The sequence below is a fragment of the Microtus oregoni genome, unplaced genomic scaffold (genome assembly GCF_018167655.1).
Source record: "Microtus oregoni isolate MIOR12 unplaced genomic scaffold, Mior012 000009F_ref0000495, whole genome shotgun sequence".
Taxonomy (NCBI): Eukaryota; Metazoa; Chordata; class Mammalia; order Rodentia; family Cricetidae; genus Microtus; species Microtus oregoni.
The window spans coordinates 54,666,620-54,691,187 of record NW_024543068.1 but is presented as its reverse complement, the minus strand read 5'-3'; the positions used below and the strand labels follow the sequence as shown (position 1 = coordinate 54,691,187).

Genomic DNA, 24,568 nt, shown 5'->3' with positions numbered 1-24,568 from the left:
AGCAGGAGCAGATGGGGACCAACTGCACTGATCCTTCTGCACACTGGCTCCGGGAGTTCTAGGTGTCACCAAAATGGCCTAGAGCGGCTGCCCGAAAGGCTTCAGAGAATGTAGCCCCTCTGCACTGCCTGCACTGGGGTAGCCCGTACTGAAAGTGTTGCCTTGATCAATGTAGTTATCTGTAATTGATAAATACAGTGTATTCCTAAAGTATAATGTTGTCCAAGTTCAAAATTTACTTCATTAACAAATGTCTTTGTTCTTAAAACATGGAATGATGGTTGCCAGAATGAAATGGTGGTTGCTAGGGAAGACTGCACACATCAGTCCATGCTCACTAATGCTTACACACACCTGAGTGAAGCATTTGTATGTTCAAAGTGTGATTTCACCCAAAAGACAGGGACCTGGGTATGGTGGCCAGCTCTTGAGATGCTGAGGAGGGAGAACCAAAAGCTCAAAGCCAACCTGGGCCATGCTCATAGACCCAATAAAAAGAACCAGAAAAATGATCTAAACTATAGATGTTTAAATTGATTTATCTGTATTCATGTGTGTCATACATGAATTTAATTATATGAAATAAATTGCTTACCAGAACCAATTTTGAGCAACATTTTTTTCTAAAAACTGAGGAATGTCTTTGTTCTCATTCTGTTTAGTTCTCCCGAGATGCAAGGCCTGTGCTGGTCCACACATGGGCAGGGCACACTAGTGAAGGGTTCCCTCATTAGAGGGGCTTGCCACTCATGTAAGAAGTTCCAGGACGTGTGCAGAGCCACTAACCTCGCTTCACTGCTTTCCATGATGCTTCCCTATGAGCACCATAGACTTGCTCTGAACTACATAAGGCCAGTTAACATAAATTACTTTGAAATAGTGTTGAGTTATGTAAGAGAGTTTGATAAAGTAAGGCTGATTCAATAGATTTCTTCAAAGGAAAGAGGCAAGTTTTCAAGTGTTTCTTTTAAGTTAAAATTGTAAAATACAATTATTTAACATATGTTTCCAAGTTAGGTATTGTTATTCAATTATAAGGGGCTATAAATAAAACACAATTTTTTACTACTGTTTTGCACTAATATTTTCCAAAAATACTGCTGCAAGTATCCATACTAAGTGTCGTTGCTTAAATTTTATTTTAAAATCTGATATGGTTTTAGGGGAAAAAATCATCTGTTCATGAAAACAAATTACAACCATTAATTTTCTACTTGCAGCATTTACTAGAATATTTAGTTTTCAGAAGAACAGCAAGTATTTAACGGACTGTATTAAGACCTCCAGGTTTTATTTAAACAAGGCACTCTGCTATCTCCCTGTGTGGAACTCAGAAATAAGAACTGAAAGACAGAAAATAAGAAGAGTAAAAGAAATCTTTATAAAGAATGTGAAAAGGTCTTATGAGCTTTCCATTTAAAAAGATGAGCAAACACATTTGGCAAACTCCAATATTTCTACATGCGAAAGCATTACCATATAACTGCTACTCAAATAAAAGTTAATTTAAAAATAAGCCCCCACGCTCGGCCGTGTCATTTTCTCATGCAGGATTCTCTTGATCTGCACTGGCTTTTCTATCTTACACAACTCATTCCAGGCAGCAACTGCTGGAAAAATTGATTTTTATTTTGTCACACTGCTTGCCAAGTATTTTGAGCTGACACCAGCGTTGACTAATGGCCGTGGTGGAATGTGCTGTTCTCAGTAGAGGGGAGGCCCGTACAGACCTAACAGTGTCCGGGAGTCCAGCTTCTGCCCGTCCAGGGGGCTGGTGCCGTACAGCAATGAGTGATGTTCAGAGTGAACTAGCTGTATTTCCTCCAGGCTGGCTTTTCGACCTTGAATTCGCTGAAAGAAAACAACAGCAATTTACAGTCTTCCACTGGCAACACTCGGGAAAGAATGAGACCTCCAGTCACATTTAAGATGATTAATAATGGACTCAGATTCATCATGCAAGCATGAAACAATCTGCTTGGTAAAGTAACATACCCAAAACTGGAAAATGAGCAGATGCAAGACTCAGATCATAGGCATCTAATGACATTAAACTTATTCTTTTCTGGCATAAAAATAAACTTATAAATAACAAAGAAATTAGAAATTGACTCCTGTGTATAAAGTGTCTGCTCAAGATCAAACAGGGGTCACGGTTTATATAATGAGCAAACTTATTGCTCTCTTGTCTTTCACTGACCTGAAGAAGATGCTGAAGGAAGGATACGATTAACATCACTAAATCTGACTGCATTGGGTTTTCACTATGACAAACATGGTGATTACTTCGTGTGTGCGCCCCTCATGGTAACCGTACACTAGATCAACATTTCTCAAAGTGTATCCACAGGATACATACAGCTCAGAGTCTGGCTATCAAAGGTATCTACTGAGTCAGTGTAGAAATTTGCAGCCAATATTTAGAAACTTACAAGACAATCTGACTGTAGTTTTTTGTGTGTTTTAAAACTAACAATTTTTTTTTCAATTCCTCAGTCTAGATTCTGCTCTTAAAATGACTCATTTAATGTATTTTATAAAAGTCTTAGTCGGTGACAGATGCACAGTTAAATACAAACGCTACTGATAAATTGAGACAATCTAGACTCAGGCTCTGGAGAGAATTTCACTCATTCTAACAAAGAATTGACCTTTGTAATTGTCAAAACAATGCATTAAATTAAATCTCAATTAGCCGACGTGTGGTCTTCTGATGGAGGAAGGTCATTGGCTAATAAAGGCACTGCCCTGGCCCATTTTATTGGTTAGAGGATAGGTGGGAGGAGTAAACAGAACAAAATGCTGGGAGGAAGAGGAAGTGAGCTCAGAGACTCCACAGCGCTTTCGGGAGCAGACGCCTCAGAGAGAGATGCCATGCCCCGCTCCCGGGATGAAGCTCCGACCCAGGATGGACTAGGCTAGAATCTCCCTGGTAAGCGCACCTTGGGGTGCTACACACAGATGATTATAAATGGGCTAAATTAATATGTGAGAATTAGCCTAGAAGAGAATGGGCCAGGCAGTGTTTAAAAGAATACAGTGTCTGTGTAATTATTTTGGGGCATAAGCTAGCCATGTGGGCGGCCGGGGTTCTGGGAACGCAACCCTGCCACCCTTATTACTTCAGTTGGCGCCCCACGTGATGGACTAAACCCACTTAAAAAACCTGAGAAGGCTTAAAAATAAGGGAGAGAGAGTTTAACACAGATTTTTGCTGTTTGTTGGTGGCGTGCTGTAGAGAGATTTCCTGATTCGGCAACAGTAGCAGAAAAAACGCTGTGTCATTTTAAAGCGCGACTTCCTGGGGCTGTGCCGCCATTGCGATCTCTGTCTGGCTCCTGTGGGAGACAGAGCTTTTGAATAGAGCATAAATGGAGTAAAGTGCTACGATTAGTTTGATGGCAACTAGACTCGCTGTGTTCTCCGGTCTGCTCTGCTTGCCAGAGGCAAGCAAGCACCTCATCTAAGAGAGGCTTCCTGACTCAGCTTTAGCTGCAAAGCCTGCAGCTCATTAAGAGGTCCTGCCACGAAATACTTAAAGGGTGTTGACGAAAAGCTGAAAGCATGCTTTTCGGTTTTCAGCCGTAGCAGGAAAAAAGCTGCGCCGTTTAAAAATGCTGGCTTTCTGGGCCATCCTGCCAGGGCAAACTCTGACTGTTTGAGGCAGGAGGGCCGGCTACCGAGAGAGGACTTGAGTGTTGTCTGTTGTAGCTCACTTGCTGGCAGGGACCTTGAAATGCCATACAGTTGTTGCAGTAAACATGGCTACAGCCTGTATATCAGCCATGAGGCTGGAAAGCTAAGGAATGGACTGGATCTAGCTGGCAAAGCCACGCCTTTAATCCTACCCATATTGCTCAGTAATTTAAAGGCTCGTGTGGTCAGAAAAAGAGAGATATACAGTAAAGAGAGATTCAAAGACAAAGAAAATTTCTGAATGGTTTAAAGTGTGTTAAAAATATATGCAGACTAAAAGTTGAAGTTCTTAAAGTAAAAACCAAAAAAAGGAAGAGAGTTGTTGTGTGTAGTAACACACGCCTTTAATCCCAGTGCCTAGAAGGCAGAGACGAACAGATCTCTGTGAGTTCAAGGTGTAGTAGTGTACACCTTTAATCCCGAATGCCTGGGAGGCAGAGACAGGCGGATCTCTGAGAGTTCAAAGACAGCCTGGTCTACAGAGTTACTTCAGGTCAAAGATACAGAGAACCTGTCTCAAAAAGCAAAGAGTTAAAAGTAAAAATAAACAAAATAGAGGTTAAAACAAAGCTGCACAAAGATGGAAAATACACAGAGAATTTTGATACTGTATGCTATTATGCTCTCTTTAAATTATTTAAATGCTGAGGAAGGAGCAACAGATGCTAAAAGATATTTATTTATAAATGCTGCTAAACTAATCCAACATAGATATTATGAATTTGGATCTAAGGATATGATACTTTGGAAAAGAGATTCTTCTTTTGTTTTCACAGAGGGTCAGACCTTGTGGATTGCATTTATCCCGATTTGGTATGATGGACCACGCCCTCCTGAAGGGTTGCAGTGAACATCTTCAGAAAATTGCTTTGCTCAACTGCCAACTGAGCACACAGGTTATACCATGAAAGACCTAATTAACGACGCCCCCATTCAGCAGGAAGCAGTTTGGAGAGAAATAACTGCGCCCATATTCCCAAAAAATGTTTATAAATGTTCTTTTACATTTAAAGGGGGATATGATATAGGTATGAATAATGTGCATTAGAATAGATTTTGCTAGAGATTTACGGTCAATTCTGTTATATGTATATGTATTTCTGATATTGATTAAGGTATTGTGATTGTGTAGTTCATTTAAAAATTTAATGTATAATTAAGAAATATAGGTTGTTAATGGATAATCATTGATAATAGTAAAGCTTGTAGTCATGTTAGTTAGATTTTCTAGATATATAGAGATATATTTTAGATAGACATTCTTCATGTCTTTCAAAGATTACAGAATAGGACATTTAATGTTTTAATAACTTAGGACTTTTCATGACAATGAGACACTCTGCTCCTGGCAGCACCAATCTACTTCAAGAGGAAGATGGGCATCGAAGAGGCTCGTTATGGAGTTTGATAGCCATTTGGGCAAGAAACTGCTCTTGCCTGGACTATTGCATAAACTGGACACAGAGAACCTGCAGAGAGAGGACTACTGAACTTGCCTAAGGTGAGATGATCTTTCGGGGTTCCTGATTCATTTTGAAAGAGTCTGCGAGACATTCTGCAGGACACAACAGATAGTGACTGAACTGACTTTGAATTTTCCTGCTTTATGGAAATGTCTGCTGGATACCATGGGCCTGAAGGCTGAAGATGGATGCCCCAACGGTACAAAAGAACTTTGGGTGACTGTCCAGGCAGCGAGATGTCTCTGTCATTTCTAGAGTTTGAAGTTTCTTAGTTCTTGTTTACTTAGGTAATATTATATCTTTCTGGAGTTTTTGATGGAGTTAAGAATAGTTAGTTATAGTTTTCCTTAGTTATGATAAAGATTATTGTAACTTTTACTTGATAACTGTTTTGTTATATGTAATTTTGCTATGTTAAAGCCTTTTTTTTGTTTAAACCGAAAAAGGGGAAATGATGGAGGAAGGTCATTGGCTAATAAAGGCACTGCCCTGGCCCATTTTATTGGTTAGAGGATAGGTGGGAGGAGTAAACAGAACAAAATGCTGGGAGGAAGAGGAAGTGAGCTCAGAGACTCCACAGCGCTTTCGGGAGCAGACGCCTCAGAGAGAGATGCCATGCCCCGCTCCCGGGATGAAGCTCCGACCCAGGATGGACTAGGCTAGAATCTCCCTGGTAAGCGCACCTTGGGGTGCTACACACAGATGATTATAAATGGGCTAAATTAATATGTGAGAATTAGCCTAGAAGAGAATGGGCCAGGCAGTGTTTAAAAGAATACAGTGTCTGTGTAATTATTTTGGGGCATAAGCTAGCCATGTGGGCGGCCGGGGTTCTGGGAACGCAACCCTGCCACCCTTATTACTTCAGTCTTCCTGGCTATGTTTCTCTGTTAGTACATCCATGAACCTGATAACGGTTGTTCTGACGTACGATGTTAATTCACCTCCACTTTTGAAAGCTGCTGAGCTCCCTAAAGCTACAGACAACATTAATGCTACAAGCATTAATCAGACCACAAGCAAGCAGCAAGTGAACACTGAGGCCCAGAGCTTTGGTGAGATTTAAAAAAAAAAAAAAACAAAAAAAAAAAAACAAAAACATTCTTCCATGTCGCAGAGGAAGAAAGGAGCACTAGGTAAATCAGAAAAGCATCTCCCCGGGGACCAGGTCAAGCCCATCTTCAGTCTCCTGGGTGTAAGGGGATGAGGCTGAAGGCTGGCCATTCAATGCTGATGTATGGTTCACTGAGAGGGCAGGCTGGAGAAAGGGCTGCATAGTGACCTTCACGTCTTACTGTGCAGGAGGCAGTGCTGTGCTTGTCATTAAAATAGATGGTCAGGTCACAGTTAGGGAGAAATGGCAAGGGCCACAGAGTTAGAGAGTGACAGGAAGCAGGAAAGACCACCGTCATGTCCCAAATAAACAAGCAAATAGTTAAAAATTTTCTTTGCTATACTATTGAAGTTTCCTGTTTTCGACACCGTCATTCAGCATTATATAAATCTAGTTTACAGTTCTATAAAACTATACTTTAGAATGATATAATTTAGAGAAATTATTCCTAAGTAAGATGAGAAATCTAATATGAAAGATTAAGAAAAACTTGGCAATGATGAGCCTTTGTTGTAATTAAGTCACAAACATCTGCTGGAAGTGGGTGAACGGCTGCTAAACCTGAGGTTTGGAAACGTTTGTGAAAGCCCAGGACAACTAAATAATTAGAGCAACTAACAAAAGATAAAACAAGTAAGAGAAAGTTGAAAGTCAAGAACTCAAGACAAAGTTTAACAAGGAGATTCAAAGGTGGAAACCATTGAAACCCTGGTAACTCTATGTTTGAGTCATCTATAATAACTACAATGAGAAGAGATCAGAAAATCGATATAGCCAATCAATCCTAGTTGCATAACAATGACCACTTAGAAAGAAAACATCAGCCTGTCCATAGACACATATGATATGTGCAGATACAGTGAAACAACAGCCTGTCCGTAGACACATATGATATGTGCGGATACAGTGAAACAACAGCCTGTCCCTAGACACATATGATAAATGCAGATACAGTGAGACAACAGCCTGTCCGTAGACACATATGATATGTGGGGATACAGTGAGGCAGCAACACATTAAACAATGTCAAGTCCTCTGTTGTTTTTAAAGGATTGGAGATTGCACCCAAGAGCTGTATAGTAGGCACTCACTCTACCACTAAGCTCCATCCACAGCACTCTAGATTTTGAGAAAAAAATCTTACTAAATTGCCTAGGAGGTCCGTGACTTGCAAAAGTCTTGCCTCAGCCTGGGATTACAGGCTATGCCACCAAGCCACGCTAACAAAGTCAGCTCTACAATCAACATTTAGACCCATGTTTTGACTATTTTATCCTAAACACTTATCATGTTCCCCCCCCTCCTTTCTTGCTAAGATTTTGTGGTCTACATTGAATTTTTGCCTCTGGTATAATCAATAGTATTTTTATAGCTGGTCACATACATGTTCATACTATACACCCCATGCTTGCTGCAAATGTTTTTCTTATTCTTCAGTGATTAAAAAAGCATTCTAGTTGAATGCCCGGCCATGTAGCAAACAATAATCTGTAACAGGATTCAGGATTCCTAGTAGTAGTAACAGTAGTCTCTCCGTGATGGCAATCATAAAAGGATACCTACTGAATCATACTAGGGTAAGACTCCAGACAGGCGACAAGGATCCAGCTCTGCTCTTATTTTGAGTTTCTACTTCTATTTCATAATCTATTCTTGCTTCATTATTTAAATTCACCACTGTAGATAAGTTTCCATCTTGATAACTCATTTGACACAAATGTTGGATCTGTCTCTATCTATCTATCTACCCATCTACCATCTATCTACACTGCTTGAAAAATAATCGTATTCAATATAAGGAAGCAATCATTCTTTTCCTGTGTTTGCTTTATTATCTGAGTCAGCATCCTCCTGCCTCAACTTTGTGAGTACTGGGAGAACAGGGATGCTCCATCACACCAGACAGGAAGAACTGATCTCCTGACAACCACCTTTGTTTCTCCCAGCTGCAGGAGAGGAAGAAGCAGCAGAAGCCAGCCTCTGACAGGCTTCTCACTCTCTGGAGGAACTAGGAGAAAGCAGAGCTTGAGAGTTTGGTCTCTCTGTGGGAACCTAGTGGACAGCTGAGCTGAGAGTCCCCAGTTTACCATGCTCTCTCTCCACACCACTGGGTGGCTCTGGCTCGCCCACTCTTCCCAGATGCCATACACTGGTCACTGTCAACTTTCCTCAGACTGATAGCCAGTACTTCTCGTTTTCATCTGCTCTTTCACTTGTTTAGCCTTAACTGTAGATATTTTTATCTCATCCTTTCTCTTTCTGTTTCTTCATTTTCCCTCCAAGATGCTCCCAAGAGCCAAAGGTCAAAAGCATAATGAATCACAAAATGGGACAAAGTGCTCTGTTCATCATGATTTAGGGAGATGCAGGTTAACTGGTCTGAAAGATGGCTATGTAAGCTCCTTTATGATAGTCTGACCCAAAGTATTATTAAGAATTCTGAGCACATTGGGACATTTAATGCATTTAAAAGATATGGTTTGTCTGGGGAGCTTCTTCATGGTACCCAAACATAGGGCTAGATTTTTGCCTATACAGGCCAAGCAATAAGTACTTACAGTGCTTCTTATGTCTCTCTAAGCCTGTGTGTATTGCTCCACTATTATTCTTTGTGTCTTGCCTTCAATCAGTACCCACTGAAAATCAGGAAGGAACCAGTGCTTAATGAATACCTACTTTGCAATTATGAGTGTATTCTGATTCAACATAGATCCAAGATGGTTTCCATTCAGATTGGAAGTTTGACTAAAGTCATGTAAAATGATGGTATCATTGAGTCTCACGCTGCTCCGTGGTTCTTTCCTAAAGAAATAGTCTTTCTGAAATAAAGCCCCTTAATGCAACGTGATTACAGAAAGAATGCTCTGAACATGATCTCCAAAGTCATACTGTGACAGGATAAAACATGGCCTGCCCACACCCACCCACACACGGAGCGCACACACGGTATAGATTCATATGCTTTTCTGCCAAGGAGTAGAGAAAAAAGGAAATGGTTCTATTCCTTCCTCTCCTGTGTTCAAAGGCTGGATTGAGGCCAGTGTCCTAATCAGTTCTCATTGGCCCTGGAGGAATCAGAACCTTTTGTAAAATATAATAAAGGGCATAAAATCATGATAAAATGCATGAAAAAGCAGTGCCTTTGGTTAGGGAACTAGAAATAATTTGGCAGAACAGATGGATTGCATTGGTTTGGTATTATTGAGGACATGAAAGGGCTTATTCTGCGGCAGTTCCAAACGAAGAGAAAATGTCCAACTTCAATTTGACAAGTCAAAGTACCTGCCCTCACTGGGGGGAGGGAGACTCCTTTTTCTTTAATCATTTTCAAAGTATGGACATATTAGGCAAAATTATCTACCGAAGTGTCTCAATTTCTAAGAAGATTTCCTCCATTATTTGTAAGTAGAAGGATGTTTTTATATAGCCTTTTCCCTGAGCACTCCACAGAGCTGCAGAGAGTCAGTTCGTGTGGGGGATGAGCTGTAAGTAGCTTTAGTTGCCTTCGACAGCAAATGCAATATCAGACTGCTTCAGCATGGCTTACGGATTATTCTTGATATAAGTTTTTCTCTGGATACAAAGGAAGTATGCTCTCATTATTTATGCACAAGTGTATCTCTTTCAGCATTCCCAGGCTGCAGTCACTTGTCTGGCTATTCCATTAAAAGACTCTCTGTAAGCCCTCCAGCTACTCCTGCAGTCCCCAGTCACCCGGTTCCCTCAGAATTTTGTTTAAAATGGGGAATGAGGTGAGGAAGAAAGCAATTCAGCCTGTGTCCTTGCCGGGTTTTGGTCTTTTTTATTGGTCGTATGGAAACACACTGGCTTGTAATTGGGAGTCCCGAATTCCAGCCCTAACTCTCCTGTGTCATGGGTGACAGTGGCGACCCATGAGGCGTTTCCACAGGCCTTGGTTTCTTCATGCCAAAAACAAAGGTTGGATAAGCTATTCTGAAGTTTATATTCATAATAGTGATAAGATCCTGTGTGAAAACAATAACAACTACGCATTTAAAACTTAAAACACTTCACTGTGATTTTAGAATTTGCCTTCGGGAGGAAAATGCAATTTCAATATACGTTACTGTGTTTGAGGCAAGAGAAGAGGCTGGGGGGTGGGGTCCAATGGTTATCCATCCTTTCAGAAGCCAATGTTTACAGATACAATCAGAGTTTTCCATAGCTGGTGAGGTGGCTCAGTGTGTAAGGGTACTTGTTATTAGGCCTGACACCCTGGCCCACAATGTAGAAGGAGAAAGTCTACTCTAATGCCATCTCTGACTTCCTCTCCCACCCTCCACAGTAAATAAATACATTTTAAAAGGGTGTTTTTTTTAAGAATACATATTTTTATATTATGAGGGCTTCAAATAACTTTTCCCTAAGTTTTTTTTTGTTTGTTTGTTTGTTTTTTTTGTTTTGTTTTTTCGAGACAGGGTTGCCCTAGCTGTCCTGGAACTAGCTCTTGTAGACCTCAAACTCACAGAGATCTGCCTGCCTCTGCCTCCAGAGTGTTTTATTAACGGCGTGCGCCACATTTGGAGGATGATGTCACTTCTGTTGTTTATTTATTGGGTGTTACAGATTGGACTCAACACATGGGCCAGTTCTTTCTGAACAATGGCCCCTTTGTGTCTCCAGGAAATAGTTGTAACTATAAGTGTCTCACTCCTACATCCATGATCTATGTCCCTCTTTCTGTCCACCTTGTTAGCCTTGGGCTAGAAGCTGAGTCTGTGCTGCAGTCATTCTTGGTTGCCTGTGGGTCCAGGGCGTTTGACGAGGTCTATTGAGGTACCAGACAGAACTCTCCAGTGGATTCTCAAGGACAGCCTGCATCAAGAACAGTAAGCCAGAGAAAGCAGTGTGTTCTTCCCACTAATGCGTTGCTGGGTACTTGAGTAACTGATGTTTAGGATGATGGGACACGGAAGAAGGTTGGGAAGCTCTTTCCTGTCTTCTTCAACTTGCCTAAATACTACTTAATTCAGTAATTATAATCCAATTAAAATATTTGTATATGTTCAAAACCTCTTCAGAGAACCGGAAAACCCTATTTTACTATAAAAGTCTTCAGATATAATGAATATATACAGTATCTGTTTTTAATTTTTATTTACAGCAAGTTCAAATGGTTATGCTCACCTGGAAATAAGAGGGACCCCAAAATATGATCCCTTACTTTAACTGCTCAATATTCATAATTTTAAGAAGAATCTCATAATTACTTTTATTAATAACATAGAAGTTTGACATAGAAAGCTTTTTCAGAGCAGTAAGCATGCATATAACAAAGTTTCTCTCTGAATATTTTATGTTGTTTATACACTGAAGCTTTTGGAAAACGGAGAGCTATATAACTGATCATTTTTAAAAATCAGATGCAATGCTGTCATTTGAGAAACTCTGACTCAATTTCCGTGCCCATGCAGAGGCGCAATTAAAACATTTTTTAATTTTTCCTGTTTCTTTTTGGTTTTTGTTTTTCTCCTCCAGGCTAATACTTACTGTTTTGCAGACGTTTTAAAATTCGAAATCATAAAAGTTCATGTGCAAGTGAACAATTGTTGTGGCCTCTGTCTCGGCCCAGTGTCCTAGGATACACCAATGCTTCTGGAAACAGGGCATCGTGTGCCCCTTGCTCAAACCTCACACCTAGCTCACTTGAAGTCTTTCCAAGCCGCCATATCTGTGAGAGACAATTCCAGCCTCCTGGCGTGAGCTTGTTACTGCTTTGTGGTTGCGTTCCAAGGCACAAATATGTCTAAAAAATTTTTTGTGGAAACTGAACAAGACAGTAGGCTGTCGTGTGCTGCCACCTAGGTAGAGTGCCCTATGAGACAAATGTTCAATTGCATTTCCATTAGCCAGCAGGATTCGTGCTTTGCAGTCTTGAAGTCAAAAGACCTGTGTGCTTCCAAAGTTTCTCCACAGAGAAATTTATTTCCTAGTGTGGGTTTGAAAAGAGAATTTTAAGTTCAGTTTTGTGTGCAGGAAAGTGTGTCAGAGGTCCTGTCCCCAGACTGCTTGGCCATTGTCTGCTTTTTCTACTAAACCCAGTCTCTGTTTGAGATGTTCCAGAAGGGGCAACGGTAGCTTGGTTATGTCCCAGGGTTGTTTGGTAATTACTTTGTGTTGGCACCAGAATAAAAGAGTTAAACATTTCAGCACAGTGTGCTGCTTGGGTTTTTTTTTTTATTTATTTCTTATGAATTTAGCTAAACAAAGTTATTCAATATTAGTCATAAGGAGGCAATGCAAATCCCACATAATATGCAATCCAACAAAAGCATTATAAAATGTTATTATTCTCAAAACAAATGTGAGAGCAAGCAAGTGTCTGTGGGTGGCTTGGTGGGGCTGGAAGTTATGGAAGCTTCTGGAAAAACAACTGCAAGCGCATTTCTAACAGATGATGGGTTAATCTGCAACTTTTTACCCCACTGAAGAGTGCATTCTCTTCAGGAGCACACTCTTTGGAAAGCAGGCTACCTAACCGAAGAGCCTCTTTCTGAAGAGGACTCTAAATGACCCCTTTGAATCCATTTTTCATGGTGACCCAAAATGTTGCTGACTTTGTTTTTGCTCCCAAGGGAATCACTGACTTAAGTATGAATGATTCAATAGGGGAAAAAATTAAATAGCATTGGCATGGAGGGCTCCTAACCGCCGCAGCTTTTTAAAAAACAGTGCCACTCCATGCCAAAAGAGGTTAACCCATGTAACCACCGTGTTCTAATATAATAAGGACCTGTGTTTTCCCTGGCGCTAATCGGGGCTTGTCAGCAGAGCCAAATCACACTACAACTCACAAGCAACAGCAATGTGTCCACCACAACATCCCCGAGTTAAGTCTACTAGTAAGGCAGGAATGTACATCTCAGACAAACTCCATAGCAATTTGCATTTCAGACGATACCAGCGAAGGAAGCAATCTGAGCAAATATCCCATCTAGCACTTTCATGGAGACACGGAGGACCCAGTGATCAGTGAGGTTAAAAACAAGGCACACAGAGGGTTAAAGGCAGACTCAAGGCTAAACGTAATGGTGACCTATTACTCTTGGGGAATCCATTTTGGTTAATTCAGAAAACAAACAGTGGCTAGCAGATCATACTTTTGTTTGGAAAGAAGTAATCCTTCAATGTCTTAATGATGCCTTTTGTAGGATATTAGTGTTACTTCTTAGGTTAAAATCACCTAGTCTGCTGGCTAAGAAGAGCTGACTGTACTCTGTCATCAGCAGAATGGAATGTCCTTGTCTTCTGTCCTGGGTTAGTTGTAACTTCAGCACAAAACGAAACCAGGAGGAGAACAGGAAGGAGGACAGGTTATTCAACTATTCAATGAAAGGTCTGGGTGCTTTCTCCTCATTCTAATGCATAGCATTGCCTGCTCTTTTATTGGCACCAAGCAAGCCCTCTGGTGCTGTCAAGACAGTGGAGAGAGAGGGCCACAGTCTTTCTTGATCATTTTCGTTTCCTAAGCTTAATCAACAAGAATCTTAGTACCTGCAGAAATGTAAGCCAATGAAGATGCTGTAATTATATATGTTTGTGGGAACATTTGATCAGAGTCTGGCTTTTGTCCGTAGCCTCCTCTGAACAGAGCTATCTAAAAGCTCAGATGCTGATGAAAACCAATGAACAGGTGCATTGCTGTCACCAAGGCATGGCGGTCATTCACTGGGTCACTTGGGCATCCATTAACCATACAATTTTTCTGTCCTTAATCCAGGCCTGCAGAGTAAACACAGGCGTTGGAGATCAGCAGTCTGGGTTTGAACATGCCTAGGGTATTCTGACATAAACTAACATTTAAGATTTCTCTTTCTGAAAACCCATGTTGATTTCAAACCACAGATGTTTACAATGACCTGGAGAGAAAATGGTATCTCCCAAGTGCCATTTTTAAGGTTTAGACAGTGCAAAGGGATGTGTTGCCCTCACTTGGGGGCATCTTACTCCTATTTGGTGCCCTTTTCTGTGTACGTGAATATATCCTGTCTCTTGTGAGCAAGTAATTTGAGAGGACATTGCCATGGGAAAATATTGTCACAAAAGGGTATTTTTCAGAATGCTAAGGAAATAAAAATACCCTCATATCAGACCTAGTACTCAATCCCTAGGGAAGCAGCCTTTCTGAACTACTTTCCCGCGAGTTCACAGGGATTAGAGGTGGACAGGAGCTCAGGTGTACCTTTTCAGGTGTAACTAGAAAGCCTTTTAGGGTGGTAGGCTGCCTTCTCTTTCAACCAGGTAAAAGTCATGCACACCGCACTCCATATAATGGTGTGGTGTGGTCTGTTTTCTTTAATTGCTGGGGGTTTTGTTTATTTTTGTTTTACAGAACTGAAATTTTCAAGATAGTTTATTATGAGATAGAAAGCTTAAAATCCTTGCAAAAAGCTTTAATAATCTATTGATACATTCACATAAAGAATTAGTGTATTTAAAAAGAGTTTGAAGAACTCCAAGAAGAGCATGTATTGCTGCGAGCATACTTAGTAAAGACATGGCTGAGCATGCTGAAGGGCTCCACACGAGGCCGGCACTCAGCAAACACAGGCAGCAGACTAGGTAAGCCTGATCTGCATGCAATCAAGAACTCAGGCAGACAGTTAGGACACACACACACACAAACCCATCTTGTAGCCCATTCAGAAACAGAACTTTCTTCTTCACAGGGCCCCTTCAACATGAAAGTTGATCAGTTTAGTTCTTCTTGGTACTGATACTCCAACTTAGGGTTGTCTTGAAAGTCTTCCTAGGACCGAGTCTGTGGGTGCTGAGTCTGCAGCATCCATTTCTCACTCCTGTCCTCCACAGAGGCAGGAAGTGCTGTGCAGGGCCAGGGTGTCTGTGGCTGGCATTGCATGGCTTCGGTTTTGAATACAACTGAGTGGGTCAGATAGGGAGCATGGGTTGAATGAGTCTGGGCTGTGTGTTGAAAGGGAACAGGGGTTATTCATCTGATCTTGAGTGGATTAGGGAGGATAAGGACTCAGGGAGTTAGCATGACCCTAAAGTACTAGGGAGTTTGTGGTAGAACCGTGGGTGATGCATTGGGAAGTACGGACTTGGGGGGCAGCCTGCAGCTAGCCAGTGTTTAGCCAGAGCTCACACCGCACGGCACAGAACACTTTCCTGGTCTTTAAGAACCTAGCAGACACAGTCCCTTGAGTTCTTGGGCAATTGAGGTGCCTGATGAGTTACACAGGAACACGTGACGTGACCTTGGAGTTTAACAGAACACAGACTGAAGGAGGGAAGAAGAAGAAGGTGACAGTCTGCCCCTCCAGTCCTCGTCTCTGGGATGGAGACACTGGCTGTCCGCCATCCTTAGAGCCTGTGTGATGAGGCGGCAGCGTGGCTGTGCTGCCTGCTCTTTGCATACACCAGGTGAGGGAGCCACCAACACCTTCTGCCTACATCTGGGTCTCCTTGGTAGTATTTTTGTCCCAGAAGGGTATAAATCACCTGTGGTTTCAGCCTGCTCCACCAATCCCCTTCACATCCTACGAAAAAGATTGCAGACGCTCGTCTTTTTCTGCCTTGTTAACGAACTCTTCCTTGTCATTTCCTTTGTCGTCATTGTTGTTTGTTCTTTCTCCATCCGTGGGGGCTAAGCTGTTCCCCCAGCTGCCAAATTTTGATCCTTCCCTGTTTTAACCAAATCCTAGATGGGGGAGGAAATGTTAGGATGCCAAAAATAATATGTTAAGCATTAGGAGACTGATTACAGTTCCTAAGAGCCAGGCAGTCTGGGAGGGGCTGACCATCGGCTTGTGCCCAGTGGCGAACTCCTTCTAGAAGGGTAAATTTCAGGGGTTGCTTTGGTTTGAGCTGTCCCCAAGGACTCCATGGAGAAGCAGAGCGCAACTAGGAAGCAGCTAACCTTGAGGTGTGTGCTGACCAAGACAGACTCCTCCCTAGCCGCCTTGAGGTGTGTGCTGACCAAGACAGACTCCTTTCTAGCCGCCTTGAGGTGTGTGCTGACCAAGACAGACTCCTCCCTAGCCGCCTTGAGGTGTGTGCCGACTAAGACAGACTCCTTTCTTGCAGCTAGCCAGGCTGGGTGGGGTATCTGCAGCTGCCCTGGAGCTCCTGTTGCGAGCAGGATCTCCCTCAAAGGATAGCTTTCTTATAGTCTAGCTCTTTAAGGACTTCCTATCTGCCCTGAGAGCTGTAGGACAGACTAAGATTAAATGGCTTTCACAAGGAGGGCAGAAGAGCTTTCTCTGCATAGGCGAGCTATGGGGACAGCACTGGGAGGAACACACCTGCGCTACTGTTAACTTGAGGGTTACCTGCTACAATGATGCTTATTCAACAAGGCTAGAAAAAATTTTACCTCTTCTTTTCAGCTTTTTGCTTGTGGCATTTCCTTCTGTGGTTTGTATCAAATCAGGCAGGGTTGTATAACTCTAATTTGTGTGGTTTGAAACAATACAATTGTATATTTGAGGGACTGAAAGGAAGACTAGCCAGAAAAGAATGATTATAATACTTGAAAATTTTAAGGTCAGTGGGAACCGTGCTACATTCCACTCATTCCTGCATTCCGAGTCTTCTTATGTGCAGTCTTCGGGCAATAAATACTAGGAACACCACGACCAGTCAAGGCACTCAAGTCTAAGGTCGGCCCTTGGCTTTCCCTGGAGAGAAGCCAGCTGCTACAGGGCACACCAGAGACCTGAATGCAGAAAACATGTAAATGACAGTGCCTAGGCTGACGGAGGACCAAGCAGGAAAATATCTTCAGCAGGTTCAAGGGTGAGTCACCAAGGCTCACATGGACAAGTGTGTTTGTCCGTTCAGATCAGACTACAGACATCCTACATCTCCTTTTTCTCCTACTTCATGTGCCCCAGAAAGGATAATTGCCAGACCGGTTTGCCCCCAAATCACATTATCCAAAACCATAACATCCTTAAAGATAACTCTAAAATTAACCAAAGAATATGAAAGCCTTTTACCAAATAATATGGATGCCAATAGCAAAAGATCGATAATGGTCCTTTACTCAGGACCAGAGGAATAAACCCAGCTGATTGTCCTTCATCTCGCCTCCTGTAGGAGAAGGATCCATTTAATCAATAGTAGAAACTATTTTTGTTTGTTTGTTTATTTTAGAGACAGAGTTTCTCATGCAGTCCCAACTGTCCTGGAATTCACTCTATAGACGAGGCTGGCCTTGAACTCACAGAGATCTGCCTGACTCTTCCTCCTGAATGCTGGGATTAACGGCATGTGCCACCTCCGCCCCCGGCTGTAGAAACTTCTAATATGAAAAATGTTTGATAAATCCATCATAATCTGACAAGTAAGCTTGTGATGCCAACGCCGTCCACCCTGCTCTGGGGTCCTCAGTCACAACCGCAATTGTTAATGAACTGCCAGGTGTTACTAATGCCATTATGTGAAAGATTAATACTTATACATCACAGCACATATTCTTCACCTAACTAAGCCTTCAAATGAACGAGCAATGAATAACTTTGCATTTTCTAAGGGAAGGCAAGAACCAGACAATTTTAAGTCATAGTATCAAACATACTCTTTCTGCTTCAGAATTTCTCTCTATGCATCTACATTTCTACACGTGTCTATCTATCTGCCTTATTATTGTTGCTATTTTTTAATGCATATCTTTCCTCTGCCTTTTTCCATGCTGGAGATGAAAGGTTCTCTAATTCTGAACTATGCCCCAGTCCTCTTTTCATTTTTAAAATTATGAGCCAGGTTTTCATCTAAGTTGCCCAGGCTGACTTTGAATTCACCCAATAATCTAAGCAATGCTTAAATTTGTGATCTCCTGCCTCAGGCCCTGGTGTAGGAAAGGCCAAGCTACAGATTTAAACTAACTTGGATTTGAGTGGCAATTTTGTTGACTGCATTTTGGGTGGTTAAAAATAATATACTATTGTGAGTTTTTGAAGATGTCTTTAGGAATGATAACAATATATAAATTATTAATGACTAACATAATCAACACTGAAAAAAATATCTTAGAACTTATATGTTATGCAAATAGCCAGATATAACTTAAAACTCCTAAAATTGTCTTTATACCGGCTGGAGAGATAAGTCAGTGGTGAAGACTAAGTTTTGTTGTTACACAGGCTAGATTCCCAACAGGTGACTCAAAGCATCCTATAACTCCAGTTCCAGAAGATCCAATGCTTTCTGGCCTTTGCTGTCCTCTGCAAGCCCGAGGTGTGTATGGACTCAGGCAGGCACAGACACCCACAGAAATAAAATAAACAATAACAATACTAACAAATCTTAAAATAATTGTTATTTTGCTGAAGTATAGTGATTTTAATATGTTCTTAATAGAACAGTGTTCTCAGGCCATAGTTATAATCAAAGGCTATTGATCTCCCCAGACTCTAACCCCAGAAAATGAACACTATGTTGAATTCCCTTCATTGATCCACAGAGAAGCCCAACTACCCTGACCCAACACAGTGGGATGCTCATCTGTGAAGACAGAGATGCTATTTGTCCTGTGAGACTTGCCCTGCCAGGGTTTGGTACTCTAGAACACAATGTAGACATGGCAAACAAAACAAAACTTCTTAATCAAGAAATGCTAAAAAAAAAAAAAAAAAAAAGCAAAAACGTATATGGAGAATACTTATTCCTTTGAAAAATATTTCAAACTCAAATATAAAATGCTACTGGATTTTAGTCAAAACGGAAATTTAGAATAAATAAGTCAAACAGCTGTTAGTTATTTATTCCAGATTTTGTAAATTTTAAGTAACTCTTCCTGAATTATTTTCATTTTTCTTTTTAACCTCTTAAAGCCTAAAGAAGCAAGCTTTTTAAATGGGCCTGGGATTTACCAGCAATCTAAAAATATGAGCCTAAAGGAATATTGGTTAAAATTAAAAATATTTGGACCTATCACAAAATTATAAAGGTATCAATGAGTCACTTCAGTAAAAAGGAGAGACTTGCTTCAGTAAGCACTGTTGGGAAGAACTGGCAGGGGCCTGCATTGCGAGCACAGTGCGGAACCACAGATAGCAATGGCTAGGATTAAATTCTTCCCAAAGAGTTTCTCGGGTTAACTTAATTATCAGCGTCCATCTGCAATAATTATGCTAAGCTCCACTTCCCAGAGTAAAGTTGGGGTGAAACACACTGCAATGATGGGACAGCCGCTCTGTCCACTAAACATGGAGAACCTACTGTCCTTCCAGCCCACAGACAACTGGGCTACTTCTGTTTCGGACACATCGTCAATCAGTGTTTGCCCTGCGTGGTTCACATTTTTCCACTACCACTTGAATGAATACTAGCCTCTTCACATGATTTATTTAAGTAAGGAAAAGAGTGTGGCCAATTCAGGATTACCTCACATTTATTTAGCAGCCCGGTTTCTTGTAGCCGTGACCAGATGCTCTGTATCCGCCCAGCGTGCTCGGGGTGGGTGGTGGAATTGCCACAGATGCACTGGTGTTTCAGCATCAGAGGGTCGTAGGCAATCCCTGTGAGACAGAGAAACCACAGCAAAGGGTGAGTGAGGCAGGCCTTGCTGTGCATTCTAAGATAAAACTATTAGCCTGAAGCCCTTCTCAAGGCTGAGTCAGCTCTTTAGCCTCGTGTGTCGGAAAATGTGTGCAAAAACACACACCATGGATGAACCAGTGCTCAAATCTTAGTTCAGTAAATACGTAAAGTGATATAAATATGTATATATGTGTGTGTATGCACTCATAATAGTAACATTCATATAATGCAATCTTAATATATTTCTGTCAAGGACTCTGTGCTTCAGACTCACGGGAATGAAAGGCTTCCCCCAAACCAGGCTCAGAAGAACAACAGAACCTTCTGGTCTTAATATGTACATTACAAAAGATTTGCCTATAGCTAAAACTAGTTTGCACAGACATTATCAACCACAGCCTCCTCTTCAGCAACCTAAAACTTGGGGAATTTTTCATGGCTTTTCTACAATGTCCCCCGTCATATTTTAGCCAGCAATGCCAGTGGGGAGCAGCTGAATTCCCAAGTGAATACATGTCATTGACAAGAGCACAGTCATGTCAAGAGTTGGCCTTCAGCTAAAACCAGTGTGTGGAGACAGAGTTAGGGCAGCTTTCTCACCCTGGATGTGACTCTGTCTGCAGAACCATCAATACCACCCCTCCAGGATGACTGCAACCCGAGATTGCTCTGCTAAGAGACCTTCTGCCTAGACTGGCTAGCTACCTCCTCATTCAGCTGTATACAGCAAACCCACTTCCTGTTCCACTGTATACAGCAAACCCACTTACTGCTCAGCTGTATACAATGAACCCACCTCCTCGTTCAGTGCTCTATCACAAATACGCTGAGTCTCTGGGCTGCTGGTGCATCTCCATCAGAGCACACAGCCCACCCAATCCCAGTCTCTCCATAAGAAAGTCTGTGTGTTTGTCCTTTCTTCATTCCCTCAAAGACCTTGTCAGGTCAAGTCCAAAGATGTGCAGGTCAAATCAAGTCCAAAGCCACACAATGCCAATTGTAAACATTATGATATTGGGAAACTCTTGTTGGTTTCTTTTAAAAATGAGTATCAAATATAATGCCCTCACTACAAATTTCATAGATAACAAAATTGAGCATCAGAATTTAGTATATGCGATGTTTTAATTATATCCAATGATGAAAAATATGTTAATAGAAAGTTAGTAGTGAAACATAATATGGGATTTTGGTTGGGCAAGCGATAATGTTGTTTACAAAACTGTCTCTAATAAGAAATGGTTTAACTGATCAATTATCTTCCGATCAATGTCAGCTGAAGTACATTCAGAGTGCTGGGTGGATCACCTATGACGAGAAGTTAAGGAATATTAATAAATGCTGTTCAGTAACTTACAAGTGCCAGCCTTTGATTCACCATCATAAAGTTGACTTAAACAAATTTTATTTTCCCTTTGACCTACATTATTATATTAGAGAGATGTTCCTGAAGATGGTCAAGCATTTTCCCTTGAGTGTCCTAAAATCATGCAGAAGGATGACATCTGCATTTTCAAACCATGTGGTAAAAATTATGTCTGTCAGGAAATACTGTTTTACTGTTCCAGATAATATCCATTCTTAAGGCTCCCTGGCTTCGAAACCCGCTGCCTGTCCCTTATGTCCTGGAACATTTCTCAGCCTGGACCTCTCTTCCTAGCTGCCGACACTCACACCTGCCGTCTGGAGGCCCACATCTCCCCTTGATGGCCTCACCGCTTTCCTCGAGGCTAATGCCTCTGATTTTCAGTTCTTGGTCTTAAACTGCACCCTGCACTCTTCATTTTTACAAGGGACTTCAAGATCCTTTATTGCTCACACTAGAAACCTTGTCCTCTTGATATTTCCTCAACTCCAAAGGCGTGTCTGTTTTCCCTCTCAAACAGATCTAGAATCACTCACTTCTTATCTCCTCGGCTCAAATGGTAGGCAATCCAAAGCACTATCCCTTCTAATCTGGACTCCTGAGATAATTGGGAACTGGCTTCTTGACTTCCCATACTTCATCCCCCTCCAAGGTAGCTGCTTTGCTCACAGACTTCCCTTCACTGAAGAGAGTGACATTCCATAAATACAGCGGAGATAAGTCCCTTCCCTGCTCTTGCTCTCTGTACACAGGCCTCTCATTTCTACAACAAAGGCTTTTCTCACATTCCTCTGCAAAGGTCAGAACCTGCCAGCTTGAGATCTTTCTAGTGCTGCTACATCTACGCAAGTCCTTCCTCGTCTGCCTCCCTCGCCGCTCAGCTGCCTCCTTCTGCTTCATTCTTCAAGGCTCAGTGTTTAAGTCACCTGCCCAACAAAATACCACCTGAGATCTGTGCATCAGATCTCTCCTACCCGTGTGTCTGTGTTTTCTCTATGCTCCGGGGACTGACTCCTTCAGAGCACGGATGAAAATGATGTCACGGCATATTTTTGTCAATTTTATGTTTTCTTTATTAGACAGTAAGATTTACAGAAACACAGACTGTAACTGCGTTACTTAAAAAAAGTTTGACTTCCCAGTTCTGTAGTCATGTTTGGAATGAGGCAGCTCTTCCAGAGTGTGCTGGGTAAGGAAGGGGAAAGTGCAGGAAGAATGGGTCAGCATTTCCGTGACACCGCCAGTAGATCTGCTCAGACTCTTGGTGTGTGCACAGCCTTCTTTCCTGATACAGTGCCCTTTGCTTCAAACTCCTAAATTTTTAGTCCAAAAACATTTCTTTGTCCTCATTTTATATTTGTATAAAAATTTTGCACATTTTCACTGTTTTAATTTTGCACAAAATCCAACATGAATGAATATTCTTTTTTATTCTTTTTTTAATTTGGTTTTTTGAGACAAGGTTTCTCTGTAGCTTTGGTGCCTATCCGAGAACTAGCTTTTGTAGACCAGGCTGGCCTCAAACTCACAGAGATCCACCTGCCTCTGCCTCCTGAGTGCTGGGATTAAAGATTTGTGCCACCACTGCCTGGAGAATGAATATTCTTAAATGAAGTAAAAGGAAGATATTAAAAATGGCAGGGGAGAGGTGGGCAGCACATTTTCAACTTCAGTTATACACTATAATAAATTATAAGATAATATGGAAATAAGAAGCATAATATCTGCCTGGCTAAAATAGGTCCATTAAAGAACACAAAGTATAATTGTTCATGTTACTTAATTGCTTCTGTTTTTCTTTACAAACCCAAGCCGATATAGATAATAAATTTCTCCCTTTTAATATTTTTACAACACACACTGTCAAGAAAGGTAAAATGATGAAACAAGCTGTGGCCGCTGCTAAGCCTTGCCCTGTACCTGGAGACTGTAACACAAGTCCAGGAGCTCTTGGAAAGGCATTTGAATTTACGGGGAGATAAATGAGCCCTGGAAGCCCAGCGCTGCACTGCCTCATCTTAATGCCGTCTCAATGAGGTGCTAACAGGTAGACAGAGAGGTGACATCAGCCCAGCCTTCTCAGTCCCTTCCTCCTCTTTTCTCTTCCCCAGGAACACTGACTCAGAGGGTGGGGAAGCAGCCTGCTGTCCTCCCTGAGAGCTACATGGAACTGACCTTTGCTTCACACGCTCTGTCCCTGCTGGCTACCAGCTGGAACACAAGCTCATGAAAAATGATTATGTAAAAGTCTTAAAAACCATTTCCTGTACTTGAAACCTCAGAAGAAAGCTTTCTACAACGAAGACACACACACACACACACACACACTCCACACATACATATACTGTACACACTACAGTCATACATATACTGCACACACTACACACTCCACACATACACATACTGCACACACTACACACTCAACACAGATACACATACCACACACACATACGTGTACACACGCTACACACATACCACGCATACACACATATCACACACATACCACACACACTACACACAGACATACACACACATACACAGACAGACACACACACATACTACATGTACACACTACACAATACTTATATACACACATACACACATACATGAATACTACATACACAATATTCACAGACATACACAGACATAAACACATACATACACACAGGTATACACACACACAACTCATGAAAAATTTGGATGGTTTTGATAAATTTGCACTATGTTTTCTGTCGGTTTCAGCTTACGAAATGTGATGATGTATTTGAAGTAGCAAGTGTATTGTCTTCCATGTTCCTGACTATTGTATTGCTAAGTGACTTATTAACCAGGCAATCTGATCATGTCTACAGAGCGGTCTCAATCTAGTCAGACTTGGTTTAGTTTAGCTGAGTCCTAAGGGTCAATTAAGAAATTAGAGTCTAGACAAAAAAAAAAAAAACTTTAGATAAAGAATTATCAAGTTGATTCCTAATTCCTGGCATTCAGTTTCTTATTTCACTTCTGGTATCTTCCTGAAGAATCACACCTTCTCAGGACATCTGTCGCTAGCATTAGTAAATAACATTTATTCAATGTACTGCAGGGCCAAGAGCTAGCATAGTTCAGGGCACCACACCGCATCTCTGCTCAGAAACATGTGATTGTATGTAACTTTCCAGTGTGTACCACATCCATCTTATCATGTTTAACTCATGATCTCGCCATGAAAATGAGACAGACACGAAATAGCCACTTGAAATGCATTTCAAACGGTGAGTAATAGTAATGGCAAAGGCTGTGATGTCAGAGACCTCTTTAAAATAGCAGCTGAATCATTTTTAAAAGACAAAATGAGACGATGGTAGGATTACTAAACTGGGTAGAAAGGACCTGGGGAGCCGTTTCGTCGATCCAGTACAG

At 41.5% G+C, this 24,568-nt stretch overlaps 1 protein-coding gene across 1 annotated transcript in view; it reads right to left on the bottom strand.

Moving 5' to 3' along the window:
- Positions 1–24,568, bottom strand: part of Hdac9 (histone deacetylase 9) — a 463,183-nt gene that overhangs the window by 207,095 nt on the left and 231,520 nt on the right. The window contains exons 14-15 of the mRNA XM_041657935.1: positions 19,645–19,778; positions 1,731–1,851 (exon numbers count right to left, since the gene is read on the bottom strand). Of these exons, the coding sequence (XP_041513869.1) occupies positions 1,731–1,851; positions 19,645–19,778 (255 nt within the window). The remainder of the gene's footprint in view (positions 1–1,730; positions 1,852–19,644; positions 19,779–24,568) is intronic.